The sequence below is a fragment of the Lynx canadensis genome, chromosome E1 (genome assembly GCF_007474595.2).
Source record: "Lynx canadensis isolate LIC74 chromosome E1, mLynCan4.pri.v2, whole genome shotgun sequence".
Classification (NCBI taxonomy): Eukaryota; Metazoa; Chordata; class Mammalia; order Carnivora; family Felidae; genus Lynx; species Lynx canadensis.
The window spans coordinates 60426420-60449153 of NC_044316.2; the positions used below are offsets into that span (position 1 = coordinate 60426420).

The window sequence follows — 22734 nt, forward strand, 5'->3', positions numbered from 1 at the left end:
CTGCGTCTGTAGAAGCGTGAGGGCGGCTGTGGTCCTGCCAGGCACCCAGGGGTGATGGCCGGAATGCCAGTGGCAGTGTCTTCTCTGACTTCTTTCTGTGGTGTTGGGATTTTTTAGCACCTACAGATTATTTATGCCATCGAGAAAAAAACCACTGGAGCTGGATCGAGTGAGGTGTGCCTGAAATGGGGGGTGCAGGGTCACCCTCTCATGTGGGCCACTGGGGAGAGGAGTCAGGGTGCTCGTGTTGGGGGCGTGTGGCGTGCTGGGGTGCACGGCTTGCCAGGAGGTTGGGCCTGTCAGAAGTTGTGCAGTGGGAGAAGGCAGCCCGCAGGAGGGCCGCCAGGTGGACGCTCGTAGCTCGTGGATTTGATCCCGTACTTCTGGTCGTTTTCTGTGCAGTGGGTGGTCTCTTTAACCTGTTGATTATATTGGACCAGATTTCTGCCCGTGGGTGTAGTCATCATTTCTTTATTTAAGAAACTGATGCTAATCATTCACAGAGGTTAGGGATTTACTCGAGCTTTTAACACCATGGTCTGTCTGGGAACTCACAGGCTCAGCTGTCCTCACCCCTCAGTGGACTCCTCCCCCCCCCAATATGCTGTCATGTCCTCACCCCTCAGTGGACCCCTGGTGCTCACCTGTCCTGCCCTAGGTGGACTGTGAGTGCTCACCTGTGACAGGAGTGCTTGCTCCGTCCTTGGGGCCCCCTTCCTCCTGTGGGAGCTGCGTCTCAGATGCCACAGCTCCTGGTAACTCGTAGGTTATCAATGGCCCCGTTAGCACATGCGTCCTCTGAACTGAGAGTTGGCCCTGGGGCGTCGGGTTGGGGTCAGGCCTGTTAGCTGTGGGCTTGTCGGCTGCAGTGCCCTGTGCAGGCCTGGCCGCGTCTGGAGCAGGTTCTCCGAGGCCGTACAGGTGAGGAGGCGCCAGGGCCCCCGTGGGCCAGCCGGACGCCAGCACTGATGTGTCCAGAGCGTCTGGGCATTCAGGGCCGGGCGGGCGCTGCGATGGGCATTTCTGGAGAAATGACGTTGTATTTGTCCTTTTTCTTCTTAGTGTGCGTTCTGATTGAGAACCTGTCCCTTTCTAAGATGCCTTTTAGAGGTGACGCCATCATTGGTAAGTGCTTTTCTTCTTCATTGACTCACATGGTAGCACTTTCGGCCAGAACTATTCCAAATTAAAAGGTAGAAGTGAGCCGGCTAGGATGTTTCATGATCTCAGAATGCCCATTTTCGAAATCGCTGTGAGGACCCATTGTAAGTAATGAGAACCCCCGCACGCTGTCCCCTCAGAAAGAGGGAGGATCTCTCCCTTGTCTTCTGAGAGATCAGTGGGCCTCCTTCCCCTGAGCTGGGACTTGGCAGTACCGGGCCTTCTCAGCTCCTCACCCTGACCGGGTGCGGGCAGGGGTGTTGGGGGCCAGCTGTGGTGGATCAGTGGCCGGGCCGCTGTGCAGGCCTGGCGTCCTCCGTGTTCTGTGGCATCTGGCCACAGAGGGACAGTAAGGAAGGGGCTTTGGGGTCACCTCCCAGGCCGCCTTTTTTCTTTGCAGTCTCATGGGTTCCTTGCCCTGTGCTGCCCCGCAAAGAAGGTTGGATAAATTTAGCATTCCTCACTCAGTGTGGGGTCTAGTTGAGTTGAATGTTTGGGTAATTATCCGTGTGGGTTTGGGGGTTGCATTGCTTGAGAGAGAGGTGCTGGAAGCCACCACCTTGCAGTATTAAAAGAGCAAAAATTTCCCATGGTAACAGTTAACATTTCTGCGGCCAAAGGAAGGCTCTCTCCCTCTGAATGGAGAGGGCCCTTGGAATTTTGTGCAGCCTGGGTAATGTTTACCTCAGATTTTCTCCAGATTCATCTTGAAGGGTTACCATCCACTTTATGAGGTAGATCTGTTGTTTTTAATTTCATCTAAATGTTCCTAATTGGGTAAAATGATTGTCTTTGTTTGACAGATGGTTGGCAGTGGCTGATAGATGACACTTTGAGAAATCTCCATCTTATTTCAACTCCTTCTAGACAACAGATCAAGGTATGGTAAGCAAGATTTCTGTGGCTGTTCCATTGTATGGAAAGTGACATTAATTTTTTTCCTAGTGTTTGTTTCAAAGGACGGTGTGGGTTGTGAGTCCCTTTTATACACTAACATGATAATTGATAAATGCCATAGTTCTGTTTGGAATTCTAGATGGTATTGTCTGTATAATTTATAATCAGGAAAACTAATGTAGCCAACGATGACCAGAATATTTAAATTTTTTATTAGCATTTCTGGCTTAATTAGATTCACCTTCTGCACATTCCTTCTGTTTATGTGTACTAATTACTTGCTCAGTTGCATTCTGTGTCCTGTTGGGTTGCGGGGTGGTAAGGTTAGACTCTGCTGGGACGCCCGGGTGCATGTGGGAACCTCGGTCCAGGGTCCCTGCCTGCGTGCATTGGTTGTCTTGAGTGAGGACAGGGTGTGTGTGTCCGGTGGCCCATGTGCTGCTGCCCTGTCCTGGGACAGGTGACTTTGGGCTGGCAGAGCTGTCACAGAAGTTCTAGAGTGGGTGTGGAGGGGCTTTGGTATTGAGGGTGGAGAAATGGAAGTCCGTATTGGTCTCCTGTATGATTAATGCTCTAGCCTCCTATGTATCCTTTTTTACTTTTTTATGTTTATTTTTGAGAGAGAGAGCATGAGCGCGGGAGGGGCAGAGAGAGAGGGAGACACAGAATCGGAAGCAGGCTCCAGGCTCCGAGCTGTCAGCACTGAGCCTGACTGAGGGCTCGAACTCACGGGCTGTGAGATCATGACCTGAGCTGAAGTCGGATGCTCAACTTACTGAGTCACCCAGGAGCTCCTGACCCTTTTATTTTAAAGGAACTTTATCGTTCTGTAGAATCCACGTACAGTTTTACTAGCTGAATTCGAACGTTTCACAGTCAGGGCCTCAAAATTTCCTTTGAAGACTGTTCCCACCATGGAGTCACACCAGCGGTGATTGTGGCAGTTTGCACAGATGACCCCTCGGTGTGGTGCTGCCTCGTGTGGTCCATCCCTGTGCCAGTGGCCCTTCCTGTGTGGCCTCCGGCGTGTCTCTCCAGGGCTGCTCTGTTGGACTCAGCTCCCTGATGTGGGGGAGCAGCAGGAAAGAAAATAGGAATCCAGCATTCACCCTTTGCTGTCTGTCTGACCCTGAGAAGCTTACCTTGAGCTCAGGTTCCTCCTGTGGGGAGCGGAGGTGTGCCGGGGGCCCCGGGGCCCATGGCTGCTGTTGGCTCCCACTCACTCCCCCTCCACCCTGGCCCCACGGCGCCTCTCCAAACGATACTTGTACACTACTCCTGTGTGTGTAACACACGCTTTGCCCTTAATTCTGCTGGGAAAGAAAAAGTGCCCCATTTTATTATTAACTGTTTGTATCCGAAGACACTTGCCTTGTATGGAAGAAATCACGTTTCCATTCAGGTTGTTAGTTGCAGAAAACATTTAAGTTCTAATTGTATCTGGCGACGACCAGCAGATGGGCTAGAAAGGGGTACTTGACTCAGTTTCTGTTTGTTTCAGACTTGCTGGGGGGCACCGGGGGAGGGGCGGGGGGGGGTACGGGGGCACTGGGTACTCACGTACTGCTCTGTTTCAGGAAGCAGCCGTCTCGGCCCTGGCTGCACTCTGCCGCGAGTACTACGCCCGGGAGGCTGGGGAGGCAGATCCCGCTAGGCAGGGTGAGTGGGCCACAGGGGCTTCCTGCAGGAAGCGTGGGCGTGCAGGGCGTGGAGCGCTGCCCCCTGCTGCAGGGTGGACGGGTTTGGGGAGCTGGGGCTGGAGCTGGGGAGGGCGGAGATGGTGATGGCCGCTGCGGGGGTCTCTCGTGGACCCATGGGGCTCACGGGGCATCTGGAGGCGTTGGTCTGTCTCTAGATGGGTGTGTGCCTGGCACGTGGGCATTCCCCTCACCCAGCACCAACGAGCATGATGCTCACGCACAGAACCCACACTTAGGTCAGCAGCATTTGCCTGAATGACATTTTAAAGTAAACTTTCCCCACTCTGGGCTTGGAGGTTCCCTTTGTACGTGGATGGAGCGCCTTCCTGCTCTGTCCTCCCGCGGGACCTCCCGTTTCTCTTCCATTTTGTTTGTTTGCCTTGGTGCTTGTTCCTTGGCCCCTTCCTCTCTTGTCTGGAGGGTTTCCGGAACCCCCTCGTGGTGGTTTGTCTGGCATGTCACGGGTGCCTTTGGGATCTGGACTGCGTGGAGGCGTGGAGACGCTTCACGCTGGCCTGCCGTGGTGCCCTGCGTGCGGCATCGCTTACACAGTGTTACCGAAGTGGCAAGACCGTCTCTTGAGCAGTACAGGAAGCACTCTTCTAAGTTACGTTAAATGGGTAAAAAGCATGCGTGCGATAGTCTAAATCTACTTTCTGTGATTTTTCTCAAAAATAAGAAAATATTCTGTAATGGGATCTTCTGACTGACTTTCCAAGTTTATGACATTTGTCCCTTGGCCACAGTTTCACATAAAGAGTAACATTTTATATTTAGTCTAATTTTAAAAAATGGGACGATAATGTCACGATTCACGGTATGGCCTTGTGCACATGGGAGGAGTGGGCGGTGCTCTGGAGTAACCTTCCAGGTGCGGAGATCCCAGCCAGCGCTGCCAGGTGGCCGTGGCCATGCCCTGGCGGTTCCGGCGGCACTCCTCCGTCCTGACGCAGGCCCTTGAGGTTTCCATGCACGTGTCTCGATGGTCGTGTTTGTCGAAGTCTAAGCAGTGAGGACAGGAATCTGTCATGGTGCTCAGATGGATTGGGGTGTGCAGAGCTGTGTTGGTGCACGCCAGCCCGGCCCCCCCACTGTCACCTGAGTCTGCTTTGCGTCCTGTGTCCCTGTCCCCTCTTCTGTCCCTGACTGCGGCCCTCTTGTCTGAGGAGAGTCTGTCTGCTCACGCGGTGCTGTCACCCAGCCACACTGGTGGCTTTTGCCCCTACAAACTCACCGTCCGCGGGGCCTGTCTCGCTCGTGAGGGGGGCGTCACATCCACTGTGAGCATTCATTTTCGGAGTGAATAGGACTGCACTGGTTCTATTTTTTTTTAAGATTTTATTTTATTTTTTTTAAGATTTTATTTTTTTTTAAGATTTTGTTTTTATTTTGAGAGAGAGAGAAAGCACAAACAGGGGAGGGGCAGAGTATCCCAAGTGGCACAGAGCCTGACATAGGGCTCGAACCCACAAACCATGAGATCATGACCTTACCCAAAGTCAGATGCTTAACCGCCTGAGCCACCCAGGCGCCATCATGCATCATGCATTCCTGACCCCTCCTGGATTTATTCCCCTAAGAGTGAAATCATGTATTAAAATCGCCTAATAAAAAGTCTCAAGTCTGTTTTGATCTGAGCTACTGCTAAAGTACATCTGCTCCAGAAGCTGGCGGGGCTCGTCCATTTTTCTCACTGCTGCCTCGCACATTTCTGAGGTCTTAAGGAGCGTGTGTTCAGGAAGGAAGGCAGCGGCCCTGTTGTCACTTTCTTTCAGAGGAGCTGACCCGGCAGTATCTCGCTGACCTGCAGAGCCCAGAGGAGCTGACCCGCTGCGGCTTCTCGCTGGCTCTGGGTGCCCTCCCGTGCTTCCTCCTGAGCGGCCGGCTGCAGCAGGTGAGGTGCCCCGAGCCCTGCGAGGTGGGCCTGCTGGGGGAGGGGCCAGGCAGGATCCCCCCACAAATCCACACCCGTCCAGGCGAGTGGCTGTGAGGACGGCAGCAGGGGTGCTACTCTTCAGGGTGCCTGGGGGATGGTCTCACGTGACCGGAGGGACTTGGAGGGGCTGAGTGCTAGTCTGATGGAGGGAAGCTGTTGCTGTGTCTGTGGAAACACACTTGCCTTTAGACGTGTGCTGTGTCCCCTTCCTCCTGCCCCAGATGCCTTGGGGTCGGAGGCACTGCACGGACCTCCTAAAACTCAGCTACCCGGCTCTCAGGACCTAACGGCCCTTGGAGAAGTAGTGGATCGAGATACTGAGTCAACTGATCATTGGTCACAATGTCCAGCCCTGGGCCATGGGATGGAAAGGTGGCACTGGGGGTGCCCTGCGGAGGTGGTCTGCCCGGGGCACGTTCTGTCGGTAACTGGTTACCATCTTTCAGGTGCTGGCAGGCCTGGGAGCTGTGACCCTCATTCGTCCCGAGGATGTGAGCTTTGCTGAATCCAGGCGGGATGCCTTGAAGGCGATCTCGAGGTGGGTCCCCGGGCTGGCCCCCAAGTCTCTGCTCTCTCCTGCGCCAGCGACCGAACACTGAGGGCTCCAGAGAGCCCACTATCGCACCATGAGTCTACTTTGAAGCAACATTGTAACTTTTTATTTTCTCGCTGGTTGTCGCTTTGGTGAATGTTAACCTCCTGTGCTTTAGGAACACCAGGCCAGCTCGCAACTGGGGCGTGAGCCTTAGCTGGAGTCTGGAAGTGCTGTGTGGAGCGGTCTGTGGTGCCGGCCACATGTGCACACACGCCAGGACGTGCTCTCCTCTCTCTTCCAGATCCTCTCCTGCTCTGCATGACGCTACTCCTTTCCTCTTGTCAGGACGGAGGGTGGGGGGCCAGGGGGCACAGGTCAAACGTTAGGAAATGTGATTTGGGGGGAAATGTGTCATTCGCCGTGTGCCAGTAAGGAAGAAGCTCTGGAATTCTGCATCTACGTCTGAGGTTGTCCTGTTCTGAGCATTTCCTGTTGGGAAAGATGGGGCCTCAGACACTTGCCATATTTCACACGTTTCTAATTTCAGGGTTTGCCAGACGGTTGGCGTGAGAGCAGGAGGGGCCCCAGACGAAGTTGTATGTGAAGCGAACGTCTCTCAGATTTACCGCACGCTGCTGGGCTGTCTGCGTGACTACACCACCGACAGCCGTGGGGACGTGGGCGCATGGTAAGGTGGCAGGCGCGCCGGGCCCTCTGCTCGTCCTGGCGGGAGTAGCTTTGCGGGTGGACGGGGCTATGTCCAGCGTCTCCTGTTCACGGTCCTTGCCCGGTCGTGTGTTCCTGGGACAGCACAGCATCTGCGGGCCTGGCTCTCAGCTGCGTTCCTCTCTTTGAAAAACACTAAGTTGTAACACAGACGCTGATGTCGCTTCCTCGTCCCAGCCCCTGTGGTCGGCTTTCCAGTTCTCTCTTGAGAAAGTTCACACAAACAGAGCCCCCAGCGTAGCCATTTAGGGCAAGAAGGGGCCAGACTACTTTGGAGGAGGAAGGAGCTGGGCACTGTGGACCTCGGCTCCTTGGGACGGGAAACAGGAAACCAGGAGGAAACCGGTGCAACTGTCCCCGCGAGGAAGCCCCCAACACCCTGTTGCAGCCCGAGCCATGAGAAGGCTGTGGCGTGGCGCTCTGTGTCTTTGTGTCGTGTCTGTTCTTACGTCAGTAGCTGTCGCCTTTCCCGCATCTCAGGCTGCTTTTCTGTCTGCTGTGAAGACCAGACCGTCTTGCCCTTTGACCGGCAGAGCTGAGAGCTGCTTGCGCGACTTCTGTCTCCCGTTCTGGACGCCCCGTGGTAGGGGCTGGCCGCGGTGGGGGTGTCGCCGGCGTCCACAGAGTCACTTTTATTACGACGCAAACAGAAGTTGAGCTTTATGTTAAAGCTCAAAAGAAGAAAAAAGGAAATGAACATGTTTTCCCAAATCTGACAAGGTTTTGGCCACATTTTTTAAATCTCCCCTGAGACCCTCCACTGCGAGCCCTGAAGCTCCACTCCTTTTTTTTCAGTTTTTTCCTCTTCAGTTGTGTAAACTCTGCTAATTTATGTTCAGGTTCACTGGCTCTTTCCTGTGTCACGTCCATGCTGCCATCCGGCTCACCTGGTGACATTCGAATCTGTGTCGTATCATTACAGGTTCCTTTTGGTCTCTTCCCCACTTTCTGTGTCTGCCGACCTTTCCACCTTTTCATTTGTCAGGATGTTCCCTCGCCCCACGGGCTGCTTCCCTTCCCGCCTTCTCAGCCTCCAATGGTGTTAGGGACACGACTCGCATGGGCTCCTGACAGCCTTGACATGTCCTCGTAGATGCAGGCACCTCCCTAATTCCTGTGTCCTTGGGGAGGCCAGACAGCTGCCTTGTGGCCCCTGCAACAGCACAGCCCCGACCCCTGTACTTCTCTGTCCCTGTGGGACGAGGGCCACGGGGCTGCACCCATCGGGGTCTGTGTCAGTGATGACGATCTGACCCCAGCCTGGGCTCACTTGTGCGCCTTGGAAAGTGGGTCCTTCCTCCTGCTGCTTTGTGGGGGGCGGGGGCGCGTGTGGTTTTGGAGCAGATTCCGGCTCTGGGCGGTTTGCTGTGGGGACGGGTTCTTTCACCCCTCCCGAGGGTGCTAATGGCTTTTTTGTGGCCAGTGGGCCTGGACTGAGTACAGAACTGTGGTCTCCATCTCGCTCCTGCATGGGCGTGGTGACCCCTGTAAGGGCCCATCTGTCACCTCCCGTGGCCCTGGTCATCCTGACTCCTCACAGTTCAAGCTAGAAGGATGGTGGGTTGTCATGGGTCCCTCAGTGGTACAGACGCTGACGTCTGTGAGGAGGAAGCTCGGGTGGGCTGTGTACACAGGTACTCGTGTCCTTCCCGAGGGCCCACCATTGGGGAGCGCGTGTCAGAGCCCAGTGACGTTTGGTCCTTTCTCAGAGATTCCCACTCTCAGTAGAAAGTCTCCAGTGTTCGTTTATTTTTTCTATCTCTGTTCCTTCAGCACGTCCCTCACGGTGGTTCCTTTGGCAACCCTGCATCTGTTTCTTTTGTCGTCTTTTGCTATTTTAACACCTGGTCTTTTTTTGTTTTTCTGTCTATTCCTTGTGGTGTTAATTCTATCCAGAAATTGTACGTTCAGAATTGCGGAGGCTTTGGGAATGCACTTCCCTGCAGGGATCACGAAGGTTCCATCCGTCAGGCCTGCGGTGTGGGTGCAGATTGCCTGATGCCTTCAGCAAGCGGTCGGGTCGTGGCTGTGTGGCCTCCCAGCTGCCCAAGCCCGGCATTTGGGACCCTGGCCCGTGCTTGCCCTGCCAGGAGCTGGTGAGGCCCCGAGGGCGTGTGCAGCTTTGGGTTTGTCCTCTGTGCATCCCCACCACCTCTCCTGTGAGTGCTGTGCCCACAGACACTGGGGGTCCCTGGGGACGCTCAGGCCTCCCGTCCCCCATGCCCTGCCCACCCTTGGTGTCTGTGTATTGGGTCCTGAGCAGCATCTGGTTGGCAGCCTTGCCCCAGGGACAGTCTGCCCAGCTCCTGTGAGCCCCCTCAAGGCCAACTTGTGCCTTGAGCGCCCCACACCTGCGCTCGGTTCGTCCGCCAGGCTCCCGTGGGCCAGGACCTCCGTCTGTTGGAGAGGGCAGGTCTGTGGTCCCTGCTACTCAGCTGTGTCCCCAGTCTGAAGTGCCGCTTTCACCCCGGGTCGGTCAGTGATGCTACAGGCTCAGGTTTTCACGGCGTGGAAGCTTCGTTTTCTTCAGTGTGAGTGAATGTGGAGTGAGTCTGTGAGAGCAGAGAGTGACATTCCGGTCACCCGCTGCACACGTCTGTCCCGACGTTTCTGTGCCGGTTTTGGGGTAGAGTCATGGTGTTTGTGCGCACGCTGGGGACGTGGCATCTGCCTTCGGGCGTCAAACGCACATCCTTGCTGGTGGAGCGTGAAGAAAGCGCTGTTGTCGGCTGCCTGTACTGGGTTTGGTGGGTGTTTCTTACTGAAGCGATGGTCAGTCTCTGGAACTCGCTCTGGTTGAGGGTGTGTGGCCGACAGGTCACATGGCGCCTGGGCTCTTCACCGCATCGTTGTCCCTGCAGGGTCCGTGAGGCCGCTATGACCAGTCTGTTGGACCTGATGCTCCTGGTGGCGAGGGAACAGCCAGAACTGATCGAGGCCACTGTGTGAGTGCCCCCCGTGTGGGCGTTGGGTCCGGCCTGCGGGTGGGTGCCTGCATCAGGGGTGCGGCCGGGGTCTCTTGGGCCTCCCTTCCCTCCCACCCACCCCACCCCACCCCACCCCACCCCACCCCAGCTCACCGCTTCCACCCAAGACCTGGTGCTCAGGCCTCTGAGGTGTCAGGTCTGCTGTGGTGGCTGCCGTGCTTGTGGGGTTGCTCTGGGTGGTGCCCTGGGCTCACACGGGGCTAACGGCCTCGCTCTCGGTTTGCAGCTGTCAGCAGGTCATGTGTTGCGTGGCCCAGCAGGCGAGTGAGAAGATCGACCGGGTCCGCGCGCACGCCGCCCGCGTGTTCATGGCCCTGCTGCATTCTGGTGGCTCCCCTGTCCCGCACGTGCCCCATCGAGAAGAGCTGGAAAAGCTCTTCCCCAGGTACGGGAGGCCGGGATCCCCGACCCCCAGTGGGCACGGGCGACCCTCCAGCTTGTCGGCTCACTGTCCGCAGGTCCGACATGGCCTCTGTGAACTGGAATGCGCCGTCCCAGGCCTTCCCTCTCATCACCCAGCTCCTGGGGCTGCCTGCCTACCGCTACCACGTCCTGCTGGGGCTGGCCGTGTCTGTGGGTGGCTTGACGGAGTCCACGGTAAGGAGGCCTCTTCCCAGGTCCACGGTTGTGGGAGGCGTCTTCCCGGGGGCTGGAGCAGTGTGGGAGGTTCGAGTGGGCACACACGGTGTCTGGCGCCTTTTCGGGTGGCAGCCGGAGGCTGAGAGGTGCATTCTGGGAGGCCTGCTGTCGCCTTGTGTGCTGTTTTTCTCCCGCTTTGGGGGTCAAAGTGGGGTCAAGGGTCCACCCCTTCCCCTGGCCTTGGGTTTCCAGGGCAGGACCCCCAAGGGTGGCATTAACCTCTCACAAGAGTGGGCCGGTGCGCCCACTAGGAAGAGTACGGAATTACGAGGAACACTGCGGGGAGCTTCTGTGCGCGTGGCATCTCGCCACAGACAACACAGAACAGTGTGGTTTTGTGCTCCCTGGGCTTGTTGGCACACGTGGACTTCACTTGCCAGCTGCTGCTTGACCCTCTTTGTCTTCGTCTGTCTTCTTCGCACTGTCTTTCCTGGATAGGTTTGGTCTGTTGGGTGCGTTTTCCGTCACCTGCTGTCCTTCCTGCTGGTGTAGCAGTCATGCGGTCCCTTAACACAGTCTCCACTGGACCCAGAAGCAGTGTCGGGGGCGGGGGGGGGGCACGTGTCCTCCCCTGCGCGGTCACACGCAGGCTTCCACGGGGACGGCCATGCATCTTCTGTCATCTGCCCTTGCCCTCGGGGGCTGCTGCCGCGGGAGCCCCGTCTGGTGGTGCCGCCCGCTGCCCAGCCCCGCTTGGCGCTTGGCAGCTGCCCTCTGACGCTCCCACCTGTGATCTGTTGGAATTCCTTGTCTGCCCAGTGGTGTGTTCACGGTTCCCATCTCCTCTGGAACGTTCTCTGCCCTCCTCGTTCTCGTTCAGGGTTTCCACGCCCCACATTTCCACCTATGCTCTGTCCTCCCTGGTTTTCAGACTTCTTTTCCAGGTGCTATTGTGTTCTGCAGCTTTTTATTTTTTAAGTTTACTTTTATGTATTTTGAGAGACAGCAAGCAGGGGAGGGGCAGAGAGAGAGAGAGAGAGAGAGAGAGAGGGAGGGAGGGAGGGAGAGAGAGTCCTAAGCAGGCTCCATGCTGCCAGTGCAGAGCCCGATGCGGGGCTTGATCCCATGAACTGTGAAATTGTGTGTGACCTGAGCCGAAATTGAGAGTCGGAGGCTCCACCAACTGAGCCCCCCGGGCGCCCCCCTCTTGTGCTTTTGCACTGTGGGCTTATCCCCGTAATTGTGTTTTCCCTGACAGGTAACCGATAGCATCTCCATGTCCCTCGTCTCATAGTTACGGTACCTGCGCTCTTAGGTGGGGCCTGAGTCCGCTCGCTTCCTCTTGTTGACTCATTGCCAGTGACTCACTGTCCTGGGTCTGTGCGTGGAGGCGTGTGACGCCGGTCTGGGGGGGGGGGGGCGCTGCCTTTGCCGCTGTGGGCAGTGTCACAGGGCTTGGTAGGAGCAGGGTCTCCTGGGCGCCAGCCTCCAGCTGCCGGTTGGCTGCAGGGCACCTGGATCCCTGCTGTGCCCGCTGCCGGCTGTGTCCGCATCCACGTTGGTCACTGTGCACGGGACCAGCTCTGTGTCAATTCCTTCTGCTAGTCCATTGGGGTCCGTGGGGAGGGTCTCTGAGTGTCTGGTCCCCTGACCTGACCTGCCTCCTGGGAGACCCTCTGCAGCCTCCACTGAGGCCAACTTGGGGTCGTTGTGGCAGATTTAGCGCTCAGTCTGTGCTGCTGCCCCAGGGGAAGCATTTCCGTGTCAGTGCTCATTCCGCGTCTCTGCTTGTGCCCCATCTGGCAGGACACTTCGAAGACCCACATGCTCTGTGGCTCCGTCCCCTCAGCTCCCTAGTGGATGTTCCGGCGTGACCATCGAGGTCGACCCTGGGGCAGGTGGCGAGGGGGCGGTGGTTTTGTCACCGTCACGAGAGCGCTTTCCCTGTTGCAGGTCAGGTACTCCACGCAGAGCCTCTTTGAGTACATGGCGGGGATCCAGAAAGACCTGCGGGCCCTGGAGGGCTTCAGCGGGACCCTCCTGCAGGTCTTTGAGGACAACCTTCTGAACGACAGGTACGGGCCGGGGCCTTCGCGATGGTTCTCAGACCTCCAGGGTGTCGATTGTTCTCATTGGGATTTCACTTCAAGGGAGCGGTGAGGTAGATCCAGGTGGGACCCCGGGTGCCCCCAGCTCGCGGGACTCCACTGGCCACACCACCATCACGGCGCCAGTGGAACTAGCACGCCTGTATGCACTGGGCGTGAAGACGACCCAGGCTGTGAGCCTGGGAGGGTGAGTGTGGATTTTCCATGAGGTGACATCTCCCCAGTCTGTGCACGGACGCGTCCACTATGTAGGCAGGGTCTCTGCACGCCAGGACTGAACATTACAGCAGCAGTCGGGGGACGCGTTTTCTGAGCATCTTTGCCACGCTGTTTTGCTAACTGCTTTCCCACGAAGGCGATACGGACCCCACGGGCCCTGACCCTGGGATGGGGTGTTCCCTGAAGCCCTCTGACAGGGTTCAGACTCGGTTCGGGACTCAGTTCTCAACTGTGGGTTACAGCGGTGTGGCCGCAGGCCATCACCAGGCCATCCTGTCTGTGAGAAACAAACGGGAGTTTAGCCATTGGGAGCGTGAGTGACGTCTCATGAAATGCACACGGAGGGTGCAGTTCGATGGACTCTGTCAGCAGCCCCGAGACCATTCACGACACGACACGCTCATCCCCCAGAAGCGCCCTGCGCCCTCCCAGCCCCAAGGCAACTGCTCATCTGCTTTCTGTCGCTGGAGCTTGTTTGGCATTTCCAAAACACATTTTTTTTTTAACGTTTATCCATTTTTGAGAGAGAGAGCATGAGTGGGGGAGGTAGAGAGAGGGAGACACAGAATCAGAAGCAGGCTCCAGGCTCCGAGCTGTCAGCACAGAGTCTGACGTGGGGCTTGAACTCACAGGCTGTGAGATCGTGACCTGAGCCGAAGTCGGATGCTCAACCGACTGAGCCACCCAGGTGCCCCGAACCTTTTAAATGAAAATGTAAAATTCAACTGTTTTAAAAATTCTCTCATTTCGTCATACAAGACTCACTGTTGTTTTGTACAATTAGATTTTCTCACTTATGTACCACTTTCTTTGCTCTGTGCTCCTCCTTAGATTTTGGCTTTACAACCTGTGATCACTTTTCTTTTGGCTGAAAAGCATCCTTTTGGCTTTCCTTTGGGAGGGTCCTCCTGGTAGAAAACTGCGTCACTAGAAATAAAAGCAAATGGTCTTCAGTCTGAATAATGTCTTTTTCTTTGCTTTTATTGGGGGGGAGGGGCAGTAGGAGAGAGAGAGAGAGAGAGAGAGAGAGACAGAGAGAGACAGAGAGAGAGACAGAGAGAGACAGAGAGAGAGACAGAGAGAGACAGAGAGAGAGAGAGAGAGAGAGAGAGAGAGAGAATCCCAAGCAGGCTCCATGCTCAGCACAGAGCCCGACACGGGGCTCAAACCCATGAACCCTGAGATCGTGACCCGAGCCAAAGTTGGACGCTTACCCAACAGAGCCCTCCAGGTGCCCCTTGAGTTTTGAGGTTTCTCACCTGCACTGCACAAACCCTTCTTCAGACACCCTCTTCTGGGGCGGTGGCTTGTCCTTCATGCCCTTGGCCGACTCTTAGCAGGTGCCTGCATGCTCTCCAGCTTCTCCCCTGTGGTTTTGCAGGTGTGTTTGTTGTCAGGCAGAGTCCTAGCCTGACCCAAGGCCATGAAGGTTTTCTCTTATGTTTTCTAGAAGACTCCTAGTTTTGGGCTTTATGTTTAGACGTAAGGTCCATTTTGGGTTACTTTCTGTGTGTGACATGAGTGACGGATCCGGGTCCGTGTGTTGGTTCCGCCTGTGAGTGTCCAGTGTGTTGAAAGACTGTCCCTTCCACGATGTTGCTTTTCCACCTTTTCATAAATTGTGAACATGTAAGCTTATTTCTGGACTTCTCTGCTCTTTGGTTTATGTTGTCCCCAATCCCTCGAGCTTTGTGGCTGAAATTAAGTGGTGCCAGCCCGGCTGTCTCTCCCCTTAGTTGTTGGGGCTTTCCTTGATCTTAGCATTTCCATATGAATTCTTCAGTAGGTTTGTCATTTTCTACACCATGTTCTGCCTGGATTTGGATTGGGATGGGGTTGGCGCCTGGCCCTCAGCGCTTGCCTTCTCCTCTCAGGGTGTCTGTGCCGCTGCTGAAGACGCTGGACCAGATGCTGGCCAACGGCTGCTTTGACCTCTTCACCGCGGAGCAGAAGTAAGTGTGCCCCGCTCGGTCCCGCTCTGTCGGGCAAGCCTCGGAGCGCGCCTTGTAGAGATGAAGCGATGAGATGCCGGAGATGAGAACCTAGAAGGTGATTTTCTGCGCGTTCAGGAATGGTCTGTGCCATCAAGAGGCTTCGGCTGCCCTCCGGTGAGGCTGGGGCTGTGCCGCTCCTATGGTAGCACTGGCGCCCAGGTGGGAAGAGAGCTAATGAGGTGAGGCGTCTGTACTGTCGTGGTGGCAGGTCTGGTGCTGAGGCTGGAGAGCCCCGCACGGACGGAGGAGGACAGAGTGGGTCCGCGGGGGGCTGGCCGGGTGTGGGCACAGAGGACGGGTGCACACGGGTTCTTCAGACACCCTAGTGCAGGGACACACAGCAGCCCTGGGTCAGCTCCTGGCCAGTGAGCTCTGGCATCGAGGTCATGGCGGCTGGTTTATCTCATTAGGGCCTGATGATTTCCACCGGATCCCAGGCTTTGAGGGCTTTGCCTCTGGGCTGGGCCTTTTGTGCCCTGTGGGTCGCCTGGAGCCTCCTCCTCCTGGGCACGTTTCAGGGACGTGGGAAGAGCCATGCCAGGTGGGCCCTGAGTGGCGTTTTCTCACGTGCACCGTCTCCCACTCTGTTTGCTCCTGGCGACAGCCTTTGTGGGCTGTCGGCCCTGCTCCTCGGTGGCACTGCTGCCACCGTGTCCCCTCCGCACTCACCTTTGCCTCTTGGGCCTCGGTGATCACCGTCCTCGGCAGTCTGCAGCCACGTGAATTTCGTTGGGTGTTAGTGTCAGGTGGAGGCTGAGTCCGGTGCCTGTGCCTCCATCTTTGCTGCGTCACTGACTCCCTGGTGTCCAGCGCCATCTGCACCCGGGACTCGCCAGCCTGGCTGTGGGATGGGGTCCTTGTACGGATCGCGTCACTTGGCTTGCCGAACGTTTTGTTTCGAGACCTAAACGCAGATTTTCCTGGCTTAAAATTTTTGAAAGAAACAGGAGAAAGTGTCTCGTTAACAAACACGGCTCATTTTATTTCTGGGCAGTTTTGTAGTTTTGTCAGTTTTTTCCTTTTTTTTTTTTTTTTTTTTAATTTTTTTTTTTTTTTAACATTTATTTATTTTTGAGACAGAGAGAGACAGAGCATGAACGGGGGAGGGTCAGAGAGAGGGAGACACAGAATCTGAAACGGGCTCCAGGCTCTGAGCTGTCCGCACAGAGCCCGACGCGGGGCTCGAACTCACGGACCGCGAGATCATGACCTGAGCCGAAGTCGGACGCTCAACCGACTGAACCACCCAGGCGCCCCAATGTTTATTTGCTTTTGAGAGAGATAGAGAGCGAGCAGGGGAGGGGCAGAGAGAGAGGAGACACAGAATCAGAAGCAGGCTCCAGGCTCCGAGCTGTCAGCACAGAGCCTGACGCGGGGCTCGAACTCACGGACCGCGAGATCAGGACCTGAGCCGAAGTCGGCCGCCCAACCGACTGAGCCACCCAGGCGCCCCTCCTTTTTTTTTTTTTTTTAAAGTAGGTTTCAAGCTTGGCATGGAGCCCAATTTGGGGTTTGAACTTACGAACCGTGAGATCATGCCCTGAGTTGAGACCAAGAGTCAGACGCTCAAACAACCAAGCCACCCAGGCACCCTGGTGGTTTTGTCTGTTTCTGCTTTGGGTGTTTGGTCTTCTGTTCTGGTGCGTGAGGGTGTAGGTTCAGGCTTGTGTTTCAGTTCCATTATTCTGGTGCTGCTTTGTTTTATACTCTGTCTGCTCTTGTGCTGATCAGGCTGCACCAGCTTCTTCTGACTTTGAACTTGCACCTTTCTCTGTTCCGTGACTCCTGTCTTCACGTACTTAAATTTGGTGCATCTCTTATGCGCAGGATGAAACTCAGTCGGACCTCCTCTGACTGTTAAACTGGGTCGTTCGGCCTCGGAGCTGCTTCTGTGGATGTTTTCCACTGGTCCTGCCTGCTGCGCGTCCCTCCTTCCTCCCTGTTTGATCAGTTAAATGATTTTTATCATTCAGCAGCACTGTTCACTTTCTGTTTTTTTCAGTGGCCAGTCTGTCAAAGTCTCACTTTCTCTGCTTTGCCCTCTTCCTGCACAAAACCGAGGACATGAACATGTTTATTGACTTCCCTTGGGTTATGTGAGCTCATCACGTGTTGTATCATAGGTACGTTGTCACTTAGTTTTGTGCGGTTGACGTCTGTGTTAAGTTACCCACATACTTGCTGCCGTCTGTGTCCTCACTGCCCCGGCCCCGCTCCGTGTCTACCCAAAGATCATCCTTTCCAGGTCCCTCTAGTGAGGTCCACTGGCAGTAAATCCTTTATGATTTTGTTTGCGAGTTACTTTCAGAGCATATAGGACTCTAGGCAGACGTTTTATTTCGGGACCGAAACCTCTTTCTTGTTCTGACTTCCATTGCTTTTGAGATGTTGCCTGTAAGTCTGGAGTCTGACAGAGGCAGTCTGGGTTTTCTGCCTCCTTTGAAGTTTTCTCTCCAAGAAATCTCCACTGCCCATTCAATGGGTCTAGTTGTTGATTATATACTTGTCTGTCCTGCCACAAATTTGTTAAACTTGAAAATGTGATTTTGTTTTCTGTGTTCTAGAAAAATCTGTAGACGCTCCGCCCCTCCCCTGCCCCAGCTCCCCCAAGGCCACGCTGCATCCCACGACCTGTCCTCCACCTATGATTCTTTCCTGACACATTTCTCCTCCTCCTCCTCCTTCCTTTTTTTTTTTTTTTTTTTTTTAACACTTATTCATCTTTGAGAGACAGAGAGGGAGAGAGAGCGTGTGATTGGGGGAGGAGCAGAGAGAGAGGGAGACACAGAATCTGAAGCAGGCTCCAGGCTCCGAGCTGTCAGCACAGAGCCTGATGCGGGACCCGAACTCACTGGCTGTGAGATCATGACCTGAGCTGAAGTCGGACGCTTAACTGACTGAGCCACCCAGGTGCCCCATCTCCTGGCACATTTCTGACCCAAGTCAGAAAACGGCCAAGTTGAGGTGTGCGGTTCTTATTTTCGGTTTTTGTATTTTTCAGATGCAGCTTTTTCTTTAGTTTGTTTCCCAGCCTGTCAGCTTTTTGCCCTCCTGGACATGGTGTTGGGGTCTTTCCATGTGCTTCTGGTCTCCGTCCTCGTTGGGCTGTCTGGTTTCTACAGCCCATGGTGTTGGGGGTTGGGCTTTCTCATTTGTCTGCTTACTCGTCGTCCGGACGCCGAGCGTGTGCGGGTGACCTGTGGCCACGGCGTCTTTGTTCGCCCTTTCTAGGCCTCGAGGGCAGCGGTAGCAATCCAGACCCTCCCAGCTCCACATCCCAGAGAGGTGCTCCCCCACCTGGGGGTCGCCTTCTAGGTCTGGCAGGTGCATACCTGTGTCGAGACCGAGCTCTGGGTCTCCTCTCAGCTGGAGGCTGGGGACAGCACACCGGGCTCCTCTGGTAGGTCGGTATGCCTCCGTTGTGACGCCCCAGTGGTGCCAGGCTCACCTCTTGGAGTGGAGGCAACGGGAACTCCAGCTGCTGCCTGTAGAATGGTCTCTGGGTCCAGGCAGGGAGGGGCTTCTGTGCAGGTGGCTGTAAGCCAGCAGGTTCTCTCGCGGCCCAGATGCGGGTGTGCGGGAACAGACTGCAGCGGGACAGGAGAGCAGGTGGGGCCACAGAGCCACTTACACAGCAGACACTCAGTCCGCACAGTTCTGAAGGCAGGAGGTCTGAGGTCAAGGTGCCAGCGATTCAGGTCCTGGTTTGCAGAGAGACCCTTCCTGCTATCTTCCCGCGGCAGAGGGCAGTCATCTCGTGTGTCTGTTCTCATGAAGACACTCATGCCATCGGGGGACTCAGACTCGTGACCTAACTGTGTCCGAGGCCCCAGCTGGTAATACCCTCACAGTGGGGATCAGAGCTTCAACGTGTGAATTCGGGGGATGCAGACGTTCAGTCCAGGTCACAGATGTTTTGTCTGAGATGTTCATTACATCCCAGAGGGATGGCTCTTCAAGGCTGGAGCCCAGTGGAAAGAGGGTGGGTGGTGTGTGAACTGGGAGATCAGCAAGGGAGCGGGTGTAGACAGAGAAGGGACCGATGGCTCTGTGGGGTGTTGCATTTTTATGAGGAGGACGAGGAGCAGGCGACAGCAAAGCCTCTGGGAAGTAGGCAGAGTTGGAGCACGTCACAGCAGGGTCGTTGGTGATCACGTAGGTTGGGGACGGTGTGACTGTGGCCCCTACTGACACGGTGGTCACTTGGTCCCTGATGAGCATTTCGGTGAGCCGTGGGGAGAAGCCTGTGGAGGAGAGGGGCTGGAGGTGCACACTGACCACTCTGGGTGACAGGGACGCGGAGGGGGCAGTCGGGGTGCCAGCTGATGGAGAGAGACTGAGGGCCACTGTCCCTGAGGACAGGACGTCTCCCCAGCAGCCGGGGAGGAGAGCACAGGGGCAGTAGAACCCCCCCCGCCTCCCCGCGTGGCTGCCACACTGGAGACAGAGGAGCGGATCTCTCTGGCAGGGACTTTGCTGTCCTGACCCCCCATATTGTCATCAGCTGTGCAGAGTGTAGGACACGTGTCCATGCTCTGGCCGCTGCCTGGTTCTCCTTGGCCCCGGGGCCAGGCCTGGTTATGAGATGGCCATCCCTTCCCTTGGTCCTGCGTTGAGGCCCCACTAGCTGGTGCTACCGTCTGGCGCACCTGATTCTTTCCCTTGTGGCGTGCCTGGGATCCACCTGCCCCCCGCCCCCCGCCCCCGCCGGCAAAGACGGGGAGGCGCGTGAAAGGGACAGGCGGCCATCCGTCCTGTGCTGGTAAAGGAGCCCATTAACGTAACCTGTTGTGGTACCCTGAGGGACACGGCCCGCTGGTCACCTGGGCAGCGCTGCACCACATGCCACAGTGGGTCCGTGCTCCGCGTGCTCTGAGAGCTCCTCTCTGGTGTCCCGTCCTTCCCTTGCAGCCACCCCTTCGGCGGGAAGCTGCTTGCGCTTTGCAAGGAGGAAATCAAGAAGTCTAAGGATGTGCAGAAACTGCGGTCGAGCGTCGCTGTGTAAGTCTCCAGTTCCTCGTTGTGACGGTAAAAGGAAGGGTCTGTCAGGCGGGAGATACTCACTCTGGAGTCGGTGTTCCGGCTTCCGAGGACAGCCTGTCGGCCTCAGGGGTCAGCGCAGATGGCCTCCGGGGAGGGGCTGTGTCTCTTCGGGGGCGTCCTCACCGGAGGCAGGTTTTCCTAGAAGCGGACCCGATTCGCCCGACACCGGAGAGGCGGACGCGTTGTTCTAGTGGATGCTGGGCGTGGGGCCACGCTCGCCCGGGTTCTGGGGGGCGGACGCGGGGCCGTGCTCACCTGGGCCGTCTCTCCGCAGGTTCTGCGGGATGGTGCGGTTCCCGGGCGACGTGAGGAGGAAGGTGCTCCTGCAGCTGTGCCTCCTGCTGTGCCACCCATTCCCTGTGGTGAGTGTGCTTGCGGCTGCTCCCCGGTCACGCGCTGGCACCTGGGGCCGCATCTGGGGGCAGCGCCGGGCTCACACCCCGCAGGGTGCGTGTGGGGGCCCCATGAATGGCGGGTGCTGCAGCCTGACCCACCCGGGTCACGTGTCCCGGGAGTTCCATTTTCCACCGGCTGAAAAACCACTCTTCTCTTCAAATAATGCAAACGTGCCACTTTGCTAGGAGGCAAAAGTGATGCTTGTATTGGACACACTGGTTCTCAAAGTGGGGATCACTGGGCTGGCTGCGGCGCCCCCCCCCCCCCCCAGAAATGCAGATTCTCAGGCTGCCCCACCTGCCGACTGAGGAACCCTGGGGGTGGGCCGGGGTTCTGAGACCACCCGCCCCACAAGGTGTTTTGCAGGCAGGCAACTCGAGAAGAAAACAGGGGAGGTGGGTTTCTGGGTGAGGAGTGGGGTTTTTTTTTTTTTTGTTTTTTTTTTAATGTTTGAGAGAGTGCACATGCGAGAGGGGGAAGGGGAGAGAGAGAGAGAGAGAGTGACCATCACAGAGCCCCATGTGGGGCTCGATCCCATGAATCGTGAGATCATGACCTGAGACAAAAACCAAGAGTCAGACCCTCAACCAACTGAGCCCCTGAGGTGCCCTGAGGAGGCGGGTTTTAGTGACGCATTTTAGTAAGAACAGTGTGGCCTCGCTCCTCCCTGATAAGGCTGCTGTGGGGCAGCAGGGAACAGAGCAGCCCACACCGCGGCTTGCTTGTCATGGGTCCAGCTGTGGCCAGGGCCCCAGGTCACTTTCTTCCTTTTAACAAGCTACGTGGGTCTCAGGTTCCAGTCCGACCTGGGGGCGTGCCTGGCCCCATGTCCCTGCTCCCTGAGCAGGGTTCTGTCACTCTGCTTGGGTTCCGTGGGCCTTGTCTTCCTGCTGATGCGCTATGTCCTGCCCAGATCCGGAAGACCACGGCCAGCCAGGTGTACGAGATGCTGCTCACCTACGGTGACATCATGCGTGAGGACGTCCTGGATGAGGTCATGGCTGTGCTGGGCACCACGGCCTGGTGAGTGCAAGGTCCCTTCCCATCTCCCCACCCGGCCCGGTGCGGCACCTCGGTGAATAGGGATGTCCAGAGCCCCCCTTCCTGTCCCCGAGGTGTCCCCCAGAAACCCTCTGAAGGGGTGAGGAGAGTGAGGCTCCCAGCCCTCGATGGCGTTACCATGAGGTGGTGGCCCTGTTTGTACCCAGGGGGCTGGGCAGGCCCCGCGGACACGGGGAGGGGAGGAGGTGCCTTTAGTTCAGGTGGGAAAATGTTCAAAGTGAAAAGGTGGGTGGTTCTGATCACTGATTGGTTAGAAGCTAATTGTTTATTTCTCTCTGGGCCGCTTTTGTTAAGTAATTGCGTCATGGGCTCTGGGTGCTGATGGGGTCGGGGTCACTTTGGGAATGGCTCCTCCTGCCCCCGAACTGCAGCATCAGAAGTGCCAAGAGGGGAGCGGCAGGGGGCGGGGTTCACCCTTTGCGGGGACGTGCCAGCACTGTGGCCAGGGCCTCCAAGGGGACAGGTGCCGCCACGCCCAGCTCCCCACAGAGGAGGAGGCAAAGGCCACACGTGGATGTGTCCAAACATCAGAAAGGGTGGAAGGAGACCAGAGAGTAGGTGTTCCCCTGCCCTTGCCCCTCCCCCTCCCCAGCCCTCTCGTCCCAGATACCCGGTTCCTTCCCAGGGTGTCCAGGGCCTTTGGCTTCTCGTGGGTCCCTCAAGTCACAGCTGGGCCCCAGAGCTGGTTTTAGGTGCAGTGTCCTGAGGTGTCGTTTGCTTTTGGACTTGGTAAGTTGGGACAGCAGGTGTGTTACGTGGGGGCGGGGCTGATGGAGAAGGATGCGTGGACAGTGCCGAGAGCTCGAAAGGCACAGCCCGTGAGCGCAGGCTTGATCGGGTGCACCAGATAACAGGTCACAACAGCCGTGTGGGGGATGCTGCTACGTTCCAGGCACCCTGCGTGCTCACGTGTGCACATGCTCACCCACACGTGCCATCTACAAGGTGACGGCTGTGCTCACTGCCCATCTTAGGCCAGGCGGTGGCCCATGGAGGCACCGGTGGTAAGGTTGGTGCGCTCGCATCAGCAGGTGAGGACACGCATAACCAGCTTACGTGTGTTTCCCCTGAGATTGTGACCTTCCTAGGAGGGCTGAGCTGTCCACAGAGCCCCAGAGGCCGGCTCCCGTGCTCGGGCGTGAAGGACAAAACAGGGCCTCTGGTTTCAGGGCTTCCTGGAGGTTTTCAGGGATACATAGATCTTGGGGAGGAGGGAACTCTGGTGAACGTCTTTGCCAAGCCGCTCATGAGAGCTCCAGAACCGAAAATGTGGGCTCGGGAGGTGTGGGTGACCCACGTTTTGAACAGCTGGGCCGCTGACCTAACCCCGTCCCCAGGGCCCGCCCTGCAAACATCTGTGGGGAGTGTGTGAGTTCTCGCTGTGGAGGGTG

At 56.7% G+C, this 22734-nt stretch overlaps 1 protein-coding gene across 2 annotated transcripts in view; it reads left to right on the forward strand.

Moving 5' to 3' along the window:
• The window catches only part of TBCD (tubulin folding cofactor D), a 164850-nt gene that overhangs the window by 137686 nt on the left and 4430 nt on the right, over positions 1 to 22734 (forward strand). For both annotated transcript variants that reach the window (XM_030296703.1, XM_030296704.1), the window contains exons 24-37: positions 1063 to 1125; positions 1965 to 2041; positions 3636 to 3717; positions 5534 to 5652; positions 6141 to 6232; positions 6777 to 6917; positions 9817 to 9900; positions 10169 to 10327; positions 10401 to 10539; positions 12475 to 12596; positions 14723 to 14800; positions 19754 to 19843; positions 20160 to 20247; positions 21195 to 21304. In XM_030296703.1, the coding sequence (XP_030152563.1) occupies positions 1063 to 1125; positions 1965 to 2041; positions 3636 to 3717; positions 5534 to 5652; positions 6141 to 6232; positions 6777 to 6917; positions 9817 to 9900; positions 10169 to 10327; positions 10401 to 10539; positions 12475 to 12596; positions 14723 to 14800; positions 19754 to 19843; positions 20160 to 20247; positions 21195 to 21304 (1444 nt within the window). The remainder of the gene's footprint in view (positions 1 to 1062; positions 1126 to 1964; positions 2042 to 3635; positions 3718 to 5533; positions 5653 to 6140; positions 6233 to 6776; positions 6918 to 9816; positions 9901 to 10168; positions 10328 to 10400; positions 10540 to 12474; positions 12597 to 14722; positions 14801 to 19753; positions 19844 to 20159; positions 20248 to 21194; positions 21305 to 22734) is intronic.